General features: G+C 54.1%; 1 protein-coding gene across 6 annotated transcripts in view; it reads left to right on the top strand.

The window, feature by feature from the left end:
* SSBP3 (single stranded DNA binding protein 3) overlaps positions 1–19,495 on the top strand; it is a 55,627-nt gene that overhangs the window by 268 nt on the left and 35,864 nt on the right. For all 6 annotated transcript variants that reach the window (XM_071436795.1, XM_071436794.1, XM_071436793.1 and 3 more), the window contains exons 2-4: positions 57–129; positions 314–375; positions 930–1,014. In XM_071436795.1, coding sequence (XP_071292896.1) covers positions 57–129; positions 314–375; positions 930–1,014 — 220 coding nt within the window. The remainder of the gene's footprint in view (positions 1–56; positions 130–313; positions 376–929; positions 1,015–19,495) is intronic.

Here is a 19,495-nt window from a genome sequence, read left to right as displayed (position 1 = left end):
GCGGGGCGGGAGCGGGGCGCTTCTTCCTCCTCCGACCCGGCGCTCGGCTGTTGCAGGCTGGCGCTGTACGTCTACGAGTACCTGCTGCACGTCGGCGCCCAGAAGTCTGCGCAGACCTTCCTGTCCGAGGTGAGCCCCGCCGCCCCCCCGCGCCCTTTGTGCGCCGCCGCACGCCCGCCCTCCATCTTGCGCGGGGCGGCGGCGGCGCCGGGGGGTCGCCGCGCGTGGGGGCCCACGCCCACCCGCGACCACCCCCCGCCCGCACCGCCCCCCCCCCCCAACCCACCCCCCGCCGTCTTCCTCTTGCCCGCAGATCCGGTGGGAGAAGAACATCACGCTGGGCGAGCCCCCCGGCTTCCTGCACTCCTGGTGGTGGTAAGTGCGGGGGTGTCCCGTCGCGGGTGGGAGCAGCCCCCCGGGGGCGGGGGGTGCGCGCCGGTGGCGCGGGGCCCCGCGGGGTACAGCCCCGGTAGTGGCGTGAGTCAGCAGCGGCGGCGAGCCCCGAACCGCCCCGGCTCCCGCTCCCCGCGGGCGTCGAGGCGCGGCGGAGCCACCCCCGGCCCCGCGGGAGCGGCGGGCAGGGCTCCCGCTGGAGAGCTGCCGGGCCAGCCGCAGGTACCGGGCTGTGCCGGTGCCGCTGGGGCGCCCAGGGGAGCAGGGCTGGGCGGCTGCGAGGCTGGAGAAGTCCCTGAAGTCTCTCGGGGGTTATCCCTTCAAGGTGTTGCCTCTTGAAGGCTACTTTTGCTTCCTCAAGCGCCCAGCATCCCCACTCCTGAGTCAGGTCCGAGGAGTGTAAAGCTGGGATGCACAGCTGGATCCAGCTGAGGTGCCAGCCCAGCCGTGGGCTGGGAAGCCGCTCACCTGCGCTGACCTGGGTGTCCGATCCCTGATGAGTAACTGCTGTTCTCCCGTCTCTCCCTGCCGTGCAGCGTGTTTTGGGACCTGTACTGCGCGGCTCCCGAAAGGCGAGACACTTGTGAACATTCGAGTGAAGCCAAAGCCTTTCATGACTACGTGAGTAACAAGTTTCTAATCCTCGCGGTAATTACGGCGTTGGGGAGCTCCGGCGCACCGAGAGCCAACCTAACGTAACCGACTGGCAAAAAGCGTGGGGTTTTTTTTTAACCAGCAATGTTCTGATTTGACTGAACAGTATTTCATAATGTTGCAATTATGTAAATGAGCTCAGATACTTATCTTAAGCACTTAAAGGCATTCGGGCTAGTGGTAGAATTAAGAAGTTTTGCATAGCAATGGACAACAAAGCGTTTATAGAGGGTCGATGGCAAGATATTTCATGCTGAGGACACTCTGGTGGTGAGGTGTTTCATGCTGAGGGCACCTTGCAGGATGGGCGGGGGTTGGATTTTGGTGGGGAGGAGAAGGGGGAATTCCCCAAGCCGCTGTTGAATGCCCCAGTTAATATCTCCCTGCCTTTGGCAAGGCTGGGGGCTTCCTTGGTTTCCTGAGTCCTCCCTTGATCCCAGAAGGGGAGAGGTGTTGTCTGGTTGAAGCTGGTGTTGCAGACCCCCATTGGTTGGTTGGTTGGTCATTGTGCATCTTGGCTCTCCGTGGTTTGGGTTGCTCTCTGCAGAGGTGTCAGTACGACCCAGGGATGGATGGTGGCATGCTTGAGTCTGAGGTGTCTCCCAAAGGATCCCTCTTGCCAAGGGTGCATGGCATGTCTGCCCCATGGGTGACGGGTGGGCTGCCCGCTCCCGTCCCACACGCGGTGCCCGCATCCACAGCGTTGGGAGGAACGTGCATCAAAGCATTAGTCACCTGGCTGCGGGCTTGGACCCCAGTCAAGCGCGTTTAAACCTCGTAGCAGGAGCTGGTTTTGTCTGCTCCAGGGAGACTATGGTATGGAAACCATTTTTCCTCCCTTCCCAAGTTTCTGGTTGCCTGGACATGCCTGGCTGGGGATATGTGAGGGTTTGCTGGCGAGCAGTGCCAGGCGAGTGTCTCGGGGACCTCCGCGGCTCTCTCACACACTGGCACTGGGCACAGCAGTCACCCTGGGGCACGGGCAGTGCCAGAGAGGCTGGGCTGGCTGCTGAGCTGCCTCTTGTCTCTTCCCACCCCGCTGGGTCTTGGGACAAGTGTGTCTGTGTATTTGCTAGGTGGAGTTTGTCTGTCTGTCCATCCCTGCGGCCGCTGTCTGCGTTGCTTGTTTTCACTGGGTCGGATTAAGATGGTGAACTCCTGAACCAGGGGTCAGAGCTGATAACCAGCAGCATGTCTAGCAGTTGTTGGCTTCTGCTGGCTTCCTGGATGTTTTGGGGCAAATTGTGGGGGGTTTGGGAGCCTAGATGGGACAGTGGGGTCATCAGGAGCAAGGCAAAGGTAGATCTTTGGGCAGCAGAGCCACAGGTGAAGATGACATTAGCAAGCAAGACTTGGTAATGCTCCATCCACAGCAGCCTGTTCATCGTGTCTGAGGATTTAGTGTATTTAGAGAAATTAATCTTTTTTTAGCTTGGTAATAATTCTAACAATAGGCCTGAGTGCATTAGATGATTCGCATAAACTTCTTTAATACACGTTGCTTTAAGCTTACAGTAAATAGACACAATTCTGATTGTTTTTAATTCTCAGTGTAATGCAGTTTTCTAAGAGCCCCGAGTGCTTTACCTTTTGGGTAACTCCTAAGATTCTCACTCCCCTGTGCTTTGGCTTGGTGGCACTGGGTTGGTTTCCCCAGGCAGTGTTTTGGCCCCAAGACAGGGCTTGTGCTTCTCCGTGGCGTGGCTGCTGACGGATGCTCAGGGTGCAGTGCCTCGCTGAGGAGTGGTGTTTTCCTGGCACAGCGTGTACTTTACAGGGCAGGGACCTACCTGGCCAAAACTTAAATATTGACCAAAGAACCGAATGATAACCGTGGGAGTGTGAATAGAGCCTTGTTCCTCTCCAGCTCCCGGGCAGGCTGCTGGTACTGGTGAGCGTGGTGGGCAGTGTCAAACAGCAAACCCAGCGAGCCATCAGCAGTGCATGGCAGCTAAAATGGGATGTGAGCCCCAAATGGGGCTGGATCAGTGAGTCATGAATTGCTTCATGTGGTGGCTGTGGTTAAAAATATCCCAATCTAAGTCTTGCCCCAGGTTTGTAGAGCATTGTGTTTACACTTGGCCAGCAACGGGCAAACTCTGTGTGTCCTGCTTGGTGTTTGCCCAAAATATGGTGTGTGTTAACCCTGATACTGTGCTACTGTAAGGACAGAAAGAGGGGATGCTTTGGGAGCCTAGCACGTCACTTTCCCAGAGCCAACACTGGAGAGGTTCTTGCCTGGGATGGAGATCTTTTGGGAAGGGGGAGCAGTTCTCCTTATTAGCAGGGTGGGATTTGCGTGGTGTGTCATTTCCACTTTATTTTCTGGCATAACTGTATGAAAACTGTTAGGAGCAGCAGGACAAATTGCCGATTTCCCCCTCCAGTTTTGAGTGTTTAAATCTTAAGTGAGAAATTAAAGTAAGGAAGGAAATTAAGAAACTAAGGAGAAATCCCACCACTCTTTTTTGAGGTGACCCTTGAAAACTGTGGAGTCCTGTGAGTGCTTGAAAATACTGCTTTTTACCTTTCCCCTGAGGTTTTTCTCCCAGGCTGGGACAAAAGCCTGCTGGGACTTTGTAGAAAGGTGCTTGTTGGCGGAAGAGTGATAGGAGTGGGGATTCACCTGGCACAGGCAGGAGGAATGCTGCTCTGCTCTACCCTTCCATCTCTGGCATGTCTGTGCATCTGTTAACACAACTATCAAGTTGTGTTGTTGCAGGTTTCTTCATCATCCCCTTCCACCTGTACACAAAAAGTTTGTCCAAGCTAACAGCCCCACAAGCACCAACTCCTAAAACTCAGGCATTGATTTAGGTTCCTCCAAGCCCCGTGGCGAGCAGGCCAGCGTTCCAGCACGCTCCCAGAGCTTGCAAGGGGATCTCTGGTCATGACAGGGGATTTCAGCCGCCGCGTTATCTGGGAATTGGCCGATGGCTGCTCACAGTTGAGCATTTCAACGCCGTGAAAGCCAATACAATTTGAGTTAGCGGTGATGACTGCCAGTTTAAATACCGCAGTGAATTTCTGTCAAAGAGCTAATACATAGAAAGGGGAATTGCAGAAAACTTGATCACCAGAACCACTTCAGTCGATTTTGGCCTCGAGCTACAGAAAATGAACTTAAATCTAGTTGACTGTTTGCTACATACTTTTTTTGTGGTGTTGCTCTGCCTGCACAGCCAGCTCATGTCAACATGCAGGAGAGAAAACTCGGGGTAGCCTTTAGCTGATGAAGACTTTGACTTCATCATGCCCTAGCTCTGTTTCCCCCAGTTTCTTCCCGAGGAGGACCTGCACTTGGGAGCATTTGAAATGCTGTTTTCTTTGCAGCACAAGATCTGCGGAGCTGTGGCTTCAACTTGCCATTAATGCAAAGCATTGATTTATTTGTTTTTGTTTTTAACTTTGGAGAGCTGCTGCAGTTCTTTCTAACTTGGGTCTGGAAAGATGTCTGCAGCAGTGGAGGTGGTTGCTGCTGGAGCTGCAGTGGTTGGTCTGGGAAAAGATGGTGTATTGGGGGCTCCTGTCTTGGTTGGGGATAACCAGGGCTCCTCCTTTTTATATTAAAAAGTCCCCCTTAGAGAGATCTTAGGGGGTTCTGAAGCTCGTGGGGATGGATGGATGGATGGATGGATGGATGGATGGAGAATTCAGGCTTGCTGGAGTTAGTGTGCTCGGTGGAAACAAGGTGAAGCCCAAGAGGCTGGAAAGACTTTGGTCTGCTGGCTGTACAGACTGGGGGTGTCCCAGGGATGGTTCTTGTATGATGAATCTGCCAGTCACACCCCACCAGGTGTGGGACAGGCACCCCATCCCAGCATCACTGCCTGGGTTTTCTTGGGCTGCAGGGAGCATTTCCTTGTCCCAGCACCATCTGCTCCCTAGGGTCTGTGTGGCCAGCTCGTGGCATGGTGCACTGGCAGGTGACATGGCCTTGTGGGACCCCTGGGAAGGGATGCAGTTCGTGCATGAAGGCTTTGGTGTGACTGTCTCCTCTGCCATGCCAGGCTCTCTTCTTGCTCCAGGACCAGTGAAGGTTGTAGTGCCTTGTTTGAGGCACCCAAGGCTGTGAGGGTGGGACAGAGAGTGTTGATCCATGAGTACCTCTGTGGTGGTGGTGGTGATGGTCCATGAGAGCTTCTCCTGTTGTGTGCAGCCAGTGTTGTGGAGGAGAAACATGTTGTGAAGGAGAAGAGGTGTTTTGGGGCAGGTTTAGTGCAGTGCAGGGACAGGGGTTGGGAACAGCTTTGTGTGGCCCCACAGGCATTGCCTGAGCCGTGGGCATGTGGCTCAGTGGTGGCACACACAGCTCTGTCCTGTTTCCATGCGGGACTGTGCTCCGTCTGGGCTCCATCCAGCTCCACTCTGCAGGGACAGGGTTCTCTGGTAGGTAACCAGAGAGAGGAGTATCCTTCAGGAGTGGCAGGCTGCCAGGAGCAGCTGCAAAACTCCCCATCACTTAAAAAAAAAAAAAAAAAAAAAAATTGCAACAAAAATAAATAAATCCAGATATTCCCTCTCCTGGCAGCGCTGGCTCAGCCTTCCCTCCCAGTTAAGGGTACTGGTGAGCCTGGGTGTCCTTTAAAGCCTGCTCTTGCTGGAGTACCATGCAAGGGTGGATTAGTTTAATAATTGTATCTTAAACAACATTGGCTCTCATGACAGAGCAGCCTCGGCTTCCAGACTTCCTGCTGCCCAGCAGCAGGACCAGGGCATTGCAGAGCAGCACCTTTCCACGGGTGATGCTCATGGAGAAGGCTCCATTGTGAAACCGGAGGTCAGAGCCCAGAGCTTATGTCTTAGTCTTTGACTGGGGAGCCTAAATATTTATCCTGTTCTGTCCCTAATGAAAACAAATTGTCAACAGTTGTTCAGTAACTGACTAAATTAAAATCTGTAATTAGTCAATTAGATTAAAGAGTTGGCACAACCTGATTGTATCATGCTGGTTAGGTTATTAAGAGAAAGGGTGTGATTTTTAATTACTGAATGCTAATTTTGACGGTTTCAAATAGAAACAGACGTTCCCCCCCTCCACCCCACCCCGAGTGCCTGTGCAAAAGTAAGGCAGGGGATGGGTTTTATATCAACAAATGGTGCGAACACGCAAAGTTTCTCTGGCTCCGCTCCGGGAGGGGGTTCTCCAAAAAAGCCGGGAGTGGGACGGGAGGAGAGGAAGGGTTTCTCCAGTCCTGCCCGAGGATGGGAGGGCGAATGGGGGTTTGTGCCAGGGCTGGGGACCCCCTGCATGGCTGGGTGCTGAGGTCTGGCTGCTGCCCACGGGGGTGCTGCCCTGCTGCCCCATTGCCCATCCCGCTGCGTGCATGCCCTCGCCTTGCGCGAGTGCAGCAGCGAGCCGGACTCGAGCATTTTTTCTTTTCCCTGTTTTTTGGTTGGTTTTTTGGTTTTTTTTTATAGTATCTTTTTAATCCCCCTCCCCCCAGTGCTTGAGAGGGGCCAGCTTCCAGCGGCAGGCAGAGCCCGCAGCGGGGAGGAGGAGGAGGAGGAGGAGGAAGGCCTTGCCGTGGTGGCGAGCGCGGCAGCCCCAGCGCCATCCCCATCCCATTGTCTGCCCCGGCGGCCACGTGGGCGAGCGCGGTGAGGCCGGCGAGGGGACCCGCGGGGGGAGCGCTGCCCCCGGCAGATGCTGGGCTCCGGCAGAGCACAAAGCTCCAGCCCTGCCCTCCCCGGCCGCCCTTCGGGGGTCCCTTGGCAGGAACAAAGAGGGCGAGGGGCCGCCGTGCCAAGCCGTGCCGTGCCAAGCCGTGCCGTGCCGGGAAGCCGCGGGCACGGGCGCTGCTGTCCGGCGGTGGGGAGGTGTTAGGTCAGGACGCCGTCTGTTGGGTACGAGTGGGACTTTCCTGTGCTCCTGATCATTTCCTTCCTTACCTTGGAAACTTGGATTTTCTCCTGCCTTTTGTTCCCGATTTTTCTCTTGTAAAGCTGTCCCTGGTTCTATTGGAAACAGCTGCCAGGGCTGGTCCTGGGGAGCGGGCGGGGGGCTCTGGCTGCTGCTCCTCTCTTGCTGCTCACACCCCCGCGGCAGAGCTGGCACCGCCGGAATGGCACCGGGAATGGCACCCGGCTGTGCAGAGCCCTCCCTGGTGGGGGTGCCCCGGGGGGAGCTGCTGCAGCCACATTTGTTCCTGGTTTTCCTTGGGAACAGAGGGGATGGCAGGGATGCAGCACCCGGAGCACCTTGTGTCCAGCCTGGCTGGCGCTGGGGTCTGCCCTGTGCCTTGTGTCCAGCCCGGCTAATGCTGGGATCTGCCCTGTGCCTTGTGTCCAGCCTGGCTGGTGCTGGGATCTGCCCTGTGCCTTGTGTCCAGCCTGGCTGGCACTGGGGTCTGCCCTGTGCCTTGTGTCCAGCCTGGCTGGTGCTGGGATCTGCCCTGTGCCTTGTGTCCAGCCTGGCTGGCACTGGGGTCTGCCCTGTGCCTTGTGTCCAGCCTGGCTGGCGCTGGGATCTGCCCTGTGCCTTGTGTCCAGCCTGGCTGCTCCTGGGATCTGCCCTGTGCCTTGTGTCCAGCCTGGCTGGCGCTGGGATCTGCCCTGCCCTGCAGGACACAGCATGGGCTGGATCCCCCTGAGCATCACACTCCTGCCTTGCCAGCATCTCACTCAGAGAGGCTCCCTGACTTGTGCTGAGGCTTCTGCTTAGCCCACAGGCACATTCCTCCTTTTTTCCCAGAATCTTCTCCCTCTTGAGTCCTCACCCTGCAGATTCCTGGGGGTCATGCAGGGCTGGGGTCTCAGCAGAGCACGAACAGTGCTTTCCTTCAGGCTGGCAGGGAGCAAAAATGTCCCTGCAAGTAAACAAATACCTCACCTCTGCCTAGGTTTCGGGTTTAGGGTTTTTTTTTGGTCTCTCAAAACTCCTTGTTGTGGCCACAAGTGCCAGGAGCTGAGTTCAAAGCTACAGCTGTGCAGTCAATGGGGGATTTCCAAAATATGGGACAGCTTCTGGGTGCTGTTGCCTGTGTGTGATGGAACCCCTCTGCTCAGCCAGCCACTGCCACCTCCTTTTATCCCCAGAGCAGTGACACCATTCTCCTGTGCCAGTCAGGGCAAGAGGGACACCTGGGTGGCTTGGGTAAGATTTGGGTTTGGATGGGGGCACAGCTCTGTGTGGTAAGACCAGCTTTTCTTTTGTGTTGAATTTGTGCATTTAATGAATTTTTTTTTTTTCTTCAATAAGAGGAGAAGCGCTCATTCTCCTGCCCGAGCTTAATGTGGCATGCACAGTGACTGTTAGTATCAAAATTAAGCAGAAGACAAATGTATACATATGCAATTACATCTGTGGAATATGCACTGTTGAGATGTACATTGGATAAAGATAGAGGGGCGTGTGCCTGTGTGTTTTGGAGTGGTGGGACAGAGCAGTGCTTTGTGCCCGGCCATCCAGTGCCCTCCCTCTTGCCTTACCCTTCCTCCTCCATGGCCTTTGCCACCACCACCAGTGGTTTTCAGCAAGGTGATTTCCACCCCTGCGCTCCTCGGGCTGGGTGGGAGCCTGTGGGGTTGGTTGGTCTGTCTGTCTGTCTGTCTGTCCATGTGTGAGGCTGCGCCTGCTGCCTTAAGATAAAGTCCAAAGGAAGACCTCTGGCTGTGTCTTGAGCTAACATTTTCTTTTTAATTTTTTTTTTCCTTAATGTTTCTGCATCAACCCTTGAACATTTGATCTGGTGCCTCTCCTCCTGGGGTGCGGCAGCTTTCTGTAGTGAAAATGAGCTCTCACCACCCCTCCTGCCTGCCTCAAACAGGGTCTGGAGTGGGGGGGGGTTTCCTTCCCATTTTCCCTGGATTTGGGCTGGCTTTTTTTTTTTTTTACAATCTCTCAAGGCTGAGCTTGCACCTATAATTGGAAGTTTTTGGCTACAAACTGAAGCAGGGGGGATGCACTGCCGCAGCTCTGACTTGCTGGTGAGCATGACCTGCCCAACACAGCTGGGGTGCTGGCATCCCATGGCATTCCCAGCAGGTAAAACAGCCCACAGCCAGTCCCTCCTACCTGACATGGATTTCCTGCTGTGCCCCACTCCTTTCCCAGCTCCCACCCACACAGCTGGCATCATACCTGGGTCACCTGGTCCAGCACTGCCTGGTGCCCACCACGACAAGAGGCTGGCTGGCATCTCCTTCCTTCCAGGGCAGCCTTGCTGTGAGGGTGTCCCAGGCCTTGGCTTTCCTTATTTACCCATTTCTAGTAACTGTAAGGTGGGAAATGCTCCTTTGTCACCTCATGGGTAGCTGGCATTGCCCAGCTGTGTCCCCAGGCAGGTGGCTGCTTCCTGCCCCAGGCAGTGTTTTTAACTCAGCCTCCGGGTTGGTTGTTTGGGGTTGTGGGGTTGTGTTTTTTTCCTCTTCTTTTTTTTTTTTTTTTTTTTTTTTTTTTTTTTTTTTTTTTTTTTTTTTTTTTTTAGTGAAAAAAGGCAGGGCACGCTGAGGAAGGGGGCAGGGCGCTTCCTTGAAGCTCCCTGGTTTGGGGTGGGCAGATAAGGGTGCTGCATCACACTTGGCTCCTCTGCCCTGCCAAGCCCAGCAGAGCATCCTCCTTGCCCTCCTGCTCTGCCCAGCCCTCGCTGGGTGCTCATCCTGTTTTTTGGGGGAAGCCCCGTGGGGTGTGAGGCAGCCTCTAGTGCAGAAGCTGCTTGAAACCCCCACATCTCCCTGCCCACGAGTGATGCTCAGAGCAAGGAGGGAGAGCTGCTTTTCTCCCCCTTGGCTCCTTTCTGCCGGAGCACTGTGCAGCTGATGGGGTGTAAATCACACCCAGCCTCCCTCTGCCCATCTGCCAGCAGAATGGTATGGGGGGGGGGGTCACGGCTGGTGGCAGCTTGGAGTGACTTTCCATCACAGCTTCAGCCCCTCTCTGCTGTCCCTGTGGCTCTGGGGGAGTGCCTGCTCCTCCCTGGGCAGCAGAACCTGGGTCTGCCTGTTGGTGCTGGAAACACTTTGGCTGTTGGGGTCTTCCTGTGCAAGCTGTGAACCAGGAGGTGGCTCTGGTTCTGTGAGACCCTCTTGGGGTCTGGTCTGAGGCAGGGACAGCCACACTTTGAAATGCTTGGTCTCATCAGGAGGGCTTTTGGCAGGGATGTGCTTTGTGGGATAGGGTTGGGGATGGAGGTGGGGAGCTCACAAGGAAGCAAACGCTGCTTCACATTGCATATGGGTCCCTTTAGCCCAGCTCAAGCGCAGTTTTCCATAGAAACCCCAAAACAGATGGTTTTGTTTTATCCTGGGTATTACAGCACCAATAACACCCAGGTGCTTCGCACCTTTGCTGGTCTCAGCTGGAGACAAGGTCCAGGCTGAGGCTCCCAGGGCTCATTTCATCGTTAAAAGCAGATTTACTTGCTTGTCCCGGAGCCCTTCAGGGTGTTGTGGCACGTCCTGACAGCTTGTCCGTCCTTACCTGCAGTCATCAAGGAGTTTTCAACATGACTTATATAAAGCCTTTGTACTTGGATTGCTCCACCGTGCTGCACAATGGCTTCTTTGTCATCCTGCCAGCTAATTAATTTTAACTTTTACCGTTGCTCCAGCGCGGTGCGTCGCCCGCCTGGTCCATTTGAAGCTTTCCCCCCCCCCAACCTTAAGTGTTTTCCAAGCAGTTTGACTTGTTGCTGCTGAGCACTGGAGAAACCAGCTGGCCCCGCTGGTGCTCATCTTCTGGAGAAGGAGCTGCCCTCCCTCACACTGCTGCTGGAGGAAAAGCCATTAGGAGGCTCAGGTTTTCTCCAGTGGCTTGTTTCTCCTGGCTGGCAGCTGAAGGTCCCCACAGAGACCATCCTCTGATGAAAATAACAGGCTCTGGCTCCCTGGCTGGTGGTTGGCACCGTGAGGATCTCACAGCCAGAGGTGAAAGCCTTGGCTGCATCTTCAGGACAAAACTGCTCGTGCTGGGGATGTCTGAGCATGAGGGACTTGACAGTGGTGGTTTCTGGAGGGTTGGGCTCTGTTTGGTTGTGCTCTGGAAACTGAGTGCTTTTTGCTTGCATCCTGTGAGCAGACATCTCCAGCATAGCATTCCTGGTGTAGCAGGGAGCTTACCCCTGGTGCCTCCAGAGCATTCAAAGGGGAGCTGAGCATCTCCTTAGAGCTGCCTGGAGGAGCACCAGGAGAGGTGTGACCCCAGCTGGGTGTCCCAGCCCTTGGGGTGGGATGAGCAGGGTGTATTGTCTTTTCTGAGTAGGAGGGATGGAGATGGCCACATGCATAAACATCAGCTGAACGTGCAGCCGTGGGGTTTGTGTGAGCAGCCCTGCTCCCCTCTGCTTGGGATGGGGATGGTGGCAGGTCAGGGAATACGGAATTGCTGCCTTTGTGTTTAATCTGGTTATAAGGATGGCTATTAGAGATAATGAATTTTGCCTGTCCCCACTGTTGTAATACAAGAACCCAACTGTCTTTCAACACCACGAAGGTCACTCCTCTTTATTTCTGGTTGTAAATATTGCTGCTTACAGATGTTTGGGGTTGATGGACATGGTTAATTAAGTTTCTCCTGTCAGCTGGTTGGCAGGGTGCAGGGGTGCTGGCATGGGGGTGAGGTCAGAGGGCAGGATCACAGCCAGGCAGCAATACCAGCAGCCACTTAGCATGGTGTGAGCCCATCTCACTGCAGCCCCTCAGTGAGAGCAAAGCTGGGTTTGCACTGAGCCTTGCCCCTCTCTTTATTATGAATTTGGAGCAGGCTGGTGGGAAGATGGAGACTTTCGGGAGCAAGTTTCCATTTTGCTGCTCTCATTTGAGGGGAATTCAAATGAGGACACCTGCTGTCCCCAGCCTGACCTGGGAGTGGGAAGAAGGGTGCAGAAATCCTTCTAATTTTTGCTATCAAAACCAGCACCAGCAGAGGGTTTTTCTTTCCCACAGAGGCTAACATGGAAATGACTGTGTGCTGGCCAGCAGAGCCAACACCCCACATCAAACCAGCAGCAGGAGGGGCTGGGGGCCCCTTTCTGTGGGGCACAGGGCTGGTTGCTTCCCGGTGCTCATCCTGGCGGGCAGGAGCCGTCCGCGTGCGCTGCCTGCGCGCCTGGAACGCAGCACGTGCTGCTGCTGTGCTCCCCGCTCCCCCCGCGCGCCTGATTTATGCCGCTCCACATTTTCTCCTCCTTTCCATGCCTCTTTCTCCTCTCCCTCCTTTTTTTTTTTTTTTCCTCCTCCCTTGTGCTGCCTGTGCATTGCCTTGCTCCTTTTTTTTTTTTTTTTTCTCTTCCCCCTTATTGCTCACAGGCCTCCCTGTTAACCCAGCAGGCTGCAAGATTTAGGGCTCCCTGCCTGGTGTGCAGTCTGAGTGGGGTTTTATTCTCCCAGAGGAGGGAACTGTGATCCCCATCACCCCACTGGGACATGATCCTTGCATGTAGGAGGGGCTGTTTTTATTATTCTGTTTTATGGCCGCAGAGCACAAGTCGTGCATCCCTGTTCTGGATGCTCCTGGCCATGGATTGCAGCAGAGCTGGTGAGGTGGCCACGGGTGCCCATCGCCTCCATGCGACGTTGCTGCGCCGGCCATCTGTCCCCTCCTGTGCGGCGCCGGGCTGCCGGCTGCTCGCCGAGCCATCAGGGCTTGCCCAGCGTCTGCGAGGCCACTGGAGGAAAAAAAAAAAAATTACAAAGAAAAAAAGTTCCATTTTTGCTTTGTTTGCCCCCATTTCATATGCAGAACCTGACTTTTTGTTGCCTTTTGGGGAGGGGCTTTTTTTTTTCTTTTTTTTTTTTCTTTTTTTTTTTATTTTTAACTCCCCTGCTGCCGTGCCAGGCGCATCAAAAGTTTGCTGGGTCTTGTGTGTGTGTGCGGATGCCGAATAATTTTATTAGCTGCCTGGAAGGGAGCCAGCACAGCGTGCACCGTGCGGGAGGTGGCTGCTGGGGTGCCTTCCCTTTGCTTCCCCTTCCCAGCTGCCCCCCCTTGGCCTCCGCTGGTCTCCTGTGGGTTGCATCATCAGCATTACCCCTTCGTTTTATTTTTATACATATTTCTTAGGGAGGCTTTTGGTTTGGTTGGTTGGTGGTTTTTTTTTTTTTGCTCCTTAAAGGGTTAAAACCGATGGGGAAGTTCAGCTAGCACTTGCAAGATATGGTTGCCTTAGCAACAGGCCTCCTAATCTGGTAGGTGACCTGAGAGACTGTGGAAGATGCAGGGGTTGGTTTGGCATTTCATTATTTCATGAGGCTGCAGCTCTCCAGCTGGTTCCCTTCCCAGCACTGCCACCGCCGCTGCTCCCCCCGCTGCCGCCCCCGGCATTCCTTGGCAAAGCCCCGGAGGGGCCAGCAGCACCATCCCCTCCCTGGGCACTGCTGAGTCCTGGGAGCTCTTGCTCAGAAAGGGGGAGAGGGCTTCCCGCAGCCCAGGTGATAATTATTCAACTTTAGGATTGTAAAGATGGTTTCCTGCCTTGCCTTTCCTCCTTTGAAAGGATTTGCCGTGGTGGACCCAGACGAAATAATCCATGTGGTCCCAGAGCTAAAGGTGTGCTCATTGGTACTTCCAAACCCTGTGTTTTGGGGTCTGTGGCTCTAGTAACAAACAGATGGGGCATGAACAGGGAAGCACAGTGGTTGGAAAAGATGATGGAGTTGAGATGCAGCATCCAGCCAGGGTTTTGGGGAAGGTTGGTGGGCTTTGGGAGGAGTGTGGCAGCATTATTGCAGCTGCTTTAGGCTCCTCTGGGCTCTCTGGACCAAGGGGCACAACCAGCACATACCCACAGATGGATAGACCAAGACCTGAGCATTTCAGTGCCACAGCCTTCTAGTTTGTTTTTTTTTTTTTCTTGGAAACATCCTCAAGTTGGCATTTCCCAGTGCTGTCCCTTTTTTTCCCAGCGCTGTCCCTTTTCCTTTGCTGTAGTCGCCACCCCGTGCAAAGCATTGGTGATCACCTGCTTGTCCTTGCCAGTGGTGGAGCCATCTAAATTAAGAAACTGCATCCCAAATCTTCCCTAACTGATTTGGCCTCACTAAATTTCTGTGTGCCATTGGATGGGGGCTCAAACTTCTGCCTGCACAGTCCAGCACGGGATTTGAGTGGATGTTGGTCACACCCAACAGTGCCTGTCGGCACAGAACTGTTGCATTCTGGTCCAAATCATCATTGAGCTCTTGGCCAGGATGGCCAAGCCACTCTCTGTGCCCAAACCCGGGATGTTTTCCCCCTTGCTGGATGCTGAGTGGTTATGGAGTGTGGCTCTGCCCTTGGCACCCAGCCAGGATGGCTGGGCAAGGAGACCCCGAGGGAAGGAAGTGTCCAAAGGGCTGGGGCCAAGCTCCCTCTGGCTACCCATGGAATAAAAGAGCCGGGATAGCGCCAGGGGCATCCCATTCCCACAGATCCCAGCGTGCAGACCTCTTTTGTTTTTCCCCCCTCCCACTCCTCCACGGCGGCGTCGATGGCAGCTGCCTGCGGACGGACGCCGGGGAGAGCCGCCTTTGTTTACCCGCCTCCCCGGCAGAGCGAGGGCGGGGATGCTCTTGGATCGAGGTGCTGATCTGTCATCTCCAGGTTTTATGCATCCCCAGACAAGAAATCAGTGGTGCAAAGCACAGACTTTTTGTTACTTATCGCCGAGCTCTGTGCAGAGCGCGGCTGCTGAAAGCAATCTGGTGTCTGCGATGCCCAGATTTATGGTTTCCCAGCCTCGTTTGAGGTGTTGGCTTCCACTGGGAAGTAGAAAACCTGGTTTGAGCCATTGGAATAGGATGAGAGGACTGTGGCATGTAGTGACACTGGACCCCAAGTCTGATCCCCAAGCTGGCAAATGGCCCCAGAGCCTGTCATCAGCCTGGGTGGGATAGTATCTCCCTTGCTCCATGTTACCTGATGGAGACAGGAGGACCAATGTCCCAGGGAGCTCAAACAGCTCTGCTTTTCCTTCTGGGTCTTCTCTACTCAGGACTGGGATGGCAGAGGCAAAGGCTGGAGGAAGGCAAAGGGAGGAAATCCAGGCGAGCCAGCAGAATCCCTAGAAAGCCCTTTTTGATCACTTCATCCCTTTTTTTTCCCCATATCTCTGCTTTGTGAGGCTTTCCAGGATTTGTCCCTCTCGGCGGGGATTTCGGGCGGTCAGCCGGGTCCCCAGGCACGGACAGACGGACAGGCTGCCAATCAGCCAGCACGCTCCTGGGGCTCCAGCACGGGATTATACACGGGTTTTGTTTTTTTTTTAAGAAAATCAAAAATTCCTAGGGAAAATATATTAAAAAAAAAAAAAGCCGTCTCCCCCCCCCGCCTCCGCCCTGCTGAGAAGCAGCTCTGCGATGGCGGCTGGAAAGCGAAGCCGTAAGTGTTGCGCGTGCCATCTGCTCCGCTTGGATCGCGGCAGCGCCTGGAGCCGGCGCAGCCTCGCGGGAAAGGGGGGGCACCAGTAAAGATAGGGTCCCCCTGCCCCCAATTCCTCCCTGCTGGGGTCCTCCAGGTCAGCTTGAAGCCCGTGCTGACGGGCTTGATCCCCAGCTCGTGCTGCTTGGAGCTGTCCCGTGGATGTAGGATATGCACCTCTCCCTCCGTGGGTCATCCAGAGGTGGAGGTGGGTGTGGGGTGGAATGAGTTGTGTGGAAGGGAATGGCGGGTTTTGGTGGGTTTAGGAATCTAAAAAAAAATATCCCCATATGAATGTGGGTTTGACCCCCTAGGATCTGCTCGACTCCCCTTCTCAATCCGCTTCTTCCTAGTAGCCATCCTCTTCCTCCTGTTCGACTTAGAAATCGCCCTACTCCTCCCGCTACCATGAGCCACCCAACTACAGTCTCCTACCACCACCCTAACCTGAACCTCCTCACTTATCCTCCTCCTTACCTTAGGACTCGTGTACGGGTTAGAAAGAGCAGAGTAACAGAAAGTTAGTCTAACTGGGGTGGAAGCACCTGCTGGCACAGGGTGCTCTGTGGCATAGGCCGCGTCTCACGGGGACCTCGGGGGTTTGCTGTCGTGAGAGCGGCTCAGCAGGACACATCTGCTCCTCCCAAGGGGGATACCAAAGGAAAACTCCTTCCCCAATAAGGAAAAAGTATATGCTGTCTCTAAAAAGAAAGAAATGTGTCTATTTGTGGGTTTGCTATGGGAGCATCTCTAGTGTGGGTTCCCACACAAGTTCCTCTGCTGGCTCTTCAGCTGAAGCCACCAGAGCAGTTGGGTTTCTCCCTGCTTTACCAATTTTTACAAAACTGGTATTTTTTTGAGACTCTCCAGTGGGTCAAGCCAATGGACAGAGATGGGATACAGAGAAAACCCAGGCTTTCTCCCTCAAAAGGCAGCCCTGTCCTCAGCAGCTGGGGCTCATGCTGGGGTGTGGGTGGTTGGCTTCTCTAGGGGGTAGCCAAGAGATGAATATTCCCAGGGTGTGTGATACCCAATCTGGGAGATCAGTTTTGACTGCAGGGACAGCAACTGTGGAGCCCTGAACTACCCCTTGGCTTGGCTCCATCAGCAGCAGTTTTGGTCTGTGGATGTTTGTCACACATGCCATATATATGGGGTGTGTGTATATATATATATATATATATGTATATGTATATATGTGTATATATATATATATATGTATATATATGATTTGCTGATTGAGATTAAACCACATTAAGTACCATACCATATATCTTGCTCATACCTCTGCCCCAGTGGGATGGGGAGGAGAATGAGGGGCAGGAGGTGAAAGTAAAACCCATGGATTTTGATATGAGTAGTTTATTAATTGAAATAAAATACAATAATAGGAATGAAAAGGGACATGATAGAAAGAAAGAAGTAAATTATAAAACAGGTAACTGATGCACTATATAATTCCTCACCACCTACTGACTAATGCCCAGCCTGTCCCCAAGCTTCCTGGCCAAATTCTCCCAGTTTATATACTGGATATGACATTCTGTGGCATGGAGTAACCCTTTGGCCAGTTTGTGTCAGCTCTCCTGGCCATTCTCCCTCATGGTTTCTTGTGCACCTCCTCACTGGCAGAACATGGGAAGCTGAAAAGTCCTTGACTTGGAGTAAGCACTACTTAGCAACAGCAAAAACACCAGTGTGTTATCAACGTTGTTCTCGTACTGAATCCATAACACAGCACTGTACCAGCTACTAGGAAAAAATTAACTCTATCCCAGACAAAACCAGGACAATGCAATTTTTTTTTTTTTGTATTAGAGAAGGTTTGCTTGCAGAACTTGGAGAGGATGCCTGGTGCTCTCCCCCCCTCTCTTCCCATGCACATGCAATTGCTCCTCTTCTCCTGCTGGTAGAAAAGGCAGTGGTGGTGTGAGTGGGTTGAGCTTGTGGAGAAGGGATAACGCTCTCCAAACAAAACCAGAGGGTTTGTGAGAAGAATCAGGAAGCTGAGGGAGGGTAGAAATGTCTGAGGAGGGGGCTGCAGAAGGCCTGGCCTTGCTGGGTTTGGGGCAGGGTGGAAGGATCCCAGCTCAGTGTTTGCCCTCACTTGTTCCCAGCTGGTGAGCACGGTCAGACCTTCACAGGGGTTTCTGGGATTCCACAGTGGCTGTAGTTAAACCTTGTTAGAGCCCACTTGTATATTGGGGAACCCCTTGGGAGCCCCAGTTCAGCCCCATGGAGATGAGTTGGGAAGGCACATCCTCCTCACCAACCCATCCAGGAAACGCTGCCATGCCCAGTGTGTTGGCTCTGCAGAGCTGCCCACGGCCTTCAGCCATCCCACCTCACCAGGGGCCACTTGCAGGTGCTGGGCTGACCCCACCTGGGGGCCAGGTGCCCCCCAAAGCCACTCTGTCACTTCTCAGCTGGACAGGGGAGAGGAAATACCATGCAAGGCCCATGGGTCGGATAAGGACAGGGAAACATCACCCACAGGCAAAACTGACTCAACTTGAGTAAAAATTAATTTAATTTATTGCCAATCAAATCAGAAAATGATAATGAGAAATACAAATAAATCTTAAAAGACCTTCCCCCTACCCCACCCTTCTTTCTGGGCCCACCTTCACTCCTGGTTTTCTCTCCCTCCTTTCCACCAGTGGCCCCAGGGCACAGGGAATGGGGGCTGTGGTCAGTTCATCAGTTGTCACATCACAGTTGTCTCTGCTGCTCCTTCCTCCTCAGGAGAGGATTCCTCCCATTCTTCCCTTGCTCCAGCGTGGGGTTCTTTCCACAAGAGACATTCCTCCACAAAATTCTCCAACATGGGTCCTTCTCCCGGGCTGCAGTTCTTCCCAATCTGCTCCATTGTGGGTCCCTTCCATGGGGTCACAGCCTCCTTTGGGCATCCCCCTGCTCCAGTGTGGGGTTCCCCATGGGCTTCAGGGGGGTCTCAGCTCCACCATGGAGCTCCATGGGCTGCAGGGAGATCTCAGCTCCACCATGGAGCTCCATGGGCTGCAGGGGGATCTCAGCTCCACCATGGAGCTCCATGGGCTGCGGGGTGGGGGTCTCAGCTCCACCATGGAGCTCCATGGGCTGCAGGGGGGTCTCAGCTCCACCATGGAGCTCCATGGGCTGCAGGGCCACACCATGGTCTGCACCACAGCCTGCAGGGGAATCTCTGCTCTGGTGCCTGGAGCACCTCCTCCCCCTCCTTCCCCACCGACCTTGGGGTCTGCAGGGCTGCTGCCTTCATATTCTCACTCCTCTCTGCTCTGTCTGCAGTTGCTCCTGCACAATAAGTTTTCTCCCTTCTTAAATACATTATTCTAGAGCCCAATACATTGCAAGTAGCTCAAAGTGCTGCACTTTGGTGGCTACCCCTGAGCCCAGCGTTCAGAAATTCATTAATTGGGCTGGAACAATTATTTTTGGCTTTTGCAGAGGGAAGGGCTATAAATAATCACCCTGCAAGCCTGTGCAGTGACTTTGCAGCCTCTCTTGGGGGGGGTTGTGTTGGGGTTTTTTTTTTTCCCTTGCTGCTGTCCGAGTGGCTTTTTCTTGGCGGCCGAGAGTGAGAGACTTATCTGCAGAAAATGCCATTTGAGTTGATTAAAGCAACTCCTGCCATTGGCCCAGAGTGCCAAACTTTCTGCAGAAACGGTTGTGCTTTCTGAGAAACCGCCCCGGGGACCTGCTGGGGACGGGGAGGAGGGGAGGAGGAGGACAGGAGGAAGGCTTCCCCAGGCTCAGGGAAGGCAAACAAAGCACAAGACAAAGGATGTGGGGGAATCTTAGCGAGGTGGGATCACAGCAAGGAGGGATTGCCAGGCAGAGGGGCGGTGGTGGTGGGCACGCTTCCGTGCTTGCGCTGCTCCAGCAGCAGCAGCAGCAGCTTGCACTGCCCTGTCACACTGAGGGGTTTTGGTGCTTGGGGAGCTGGGTTTCAGGCAGACACTGATCCAGAGGTGAAAGCCTCTGCATCCCAGCACCTGCCCCTCAAGCTCACCCATCCAATACCTTTGGGAGCCAAACCACAACAGCCTCAGCAGAAGCAAACAGCATCTAGTACACCTTCTTTTGTAAGCCCTCTGTCGCATCTAAAATAAA

This window comes from Agelaius tricolor, unplaced genomic scaffold (genome assembly GCF_023055355.1).
Source record: "Agelaius tricolor isolate 1412-34295 unplaced genomic scaffold, bAgeTri1.0.p SCAF_11, whole genome shotgun sequence".
In the NCBI taxonomy this organism is placed as follows: Eukaryota; Metazoa; Chordata; class Aves; order Passeriformes; family Icteridae; genus Agelaius; species Agelaius tricolor.
The sequence above is the reverse complement of the archived record's forward strand: the minus strand, read 5'-3'. Positions and strand labels throughout refer to the sequence as shown.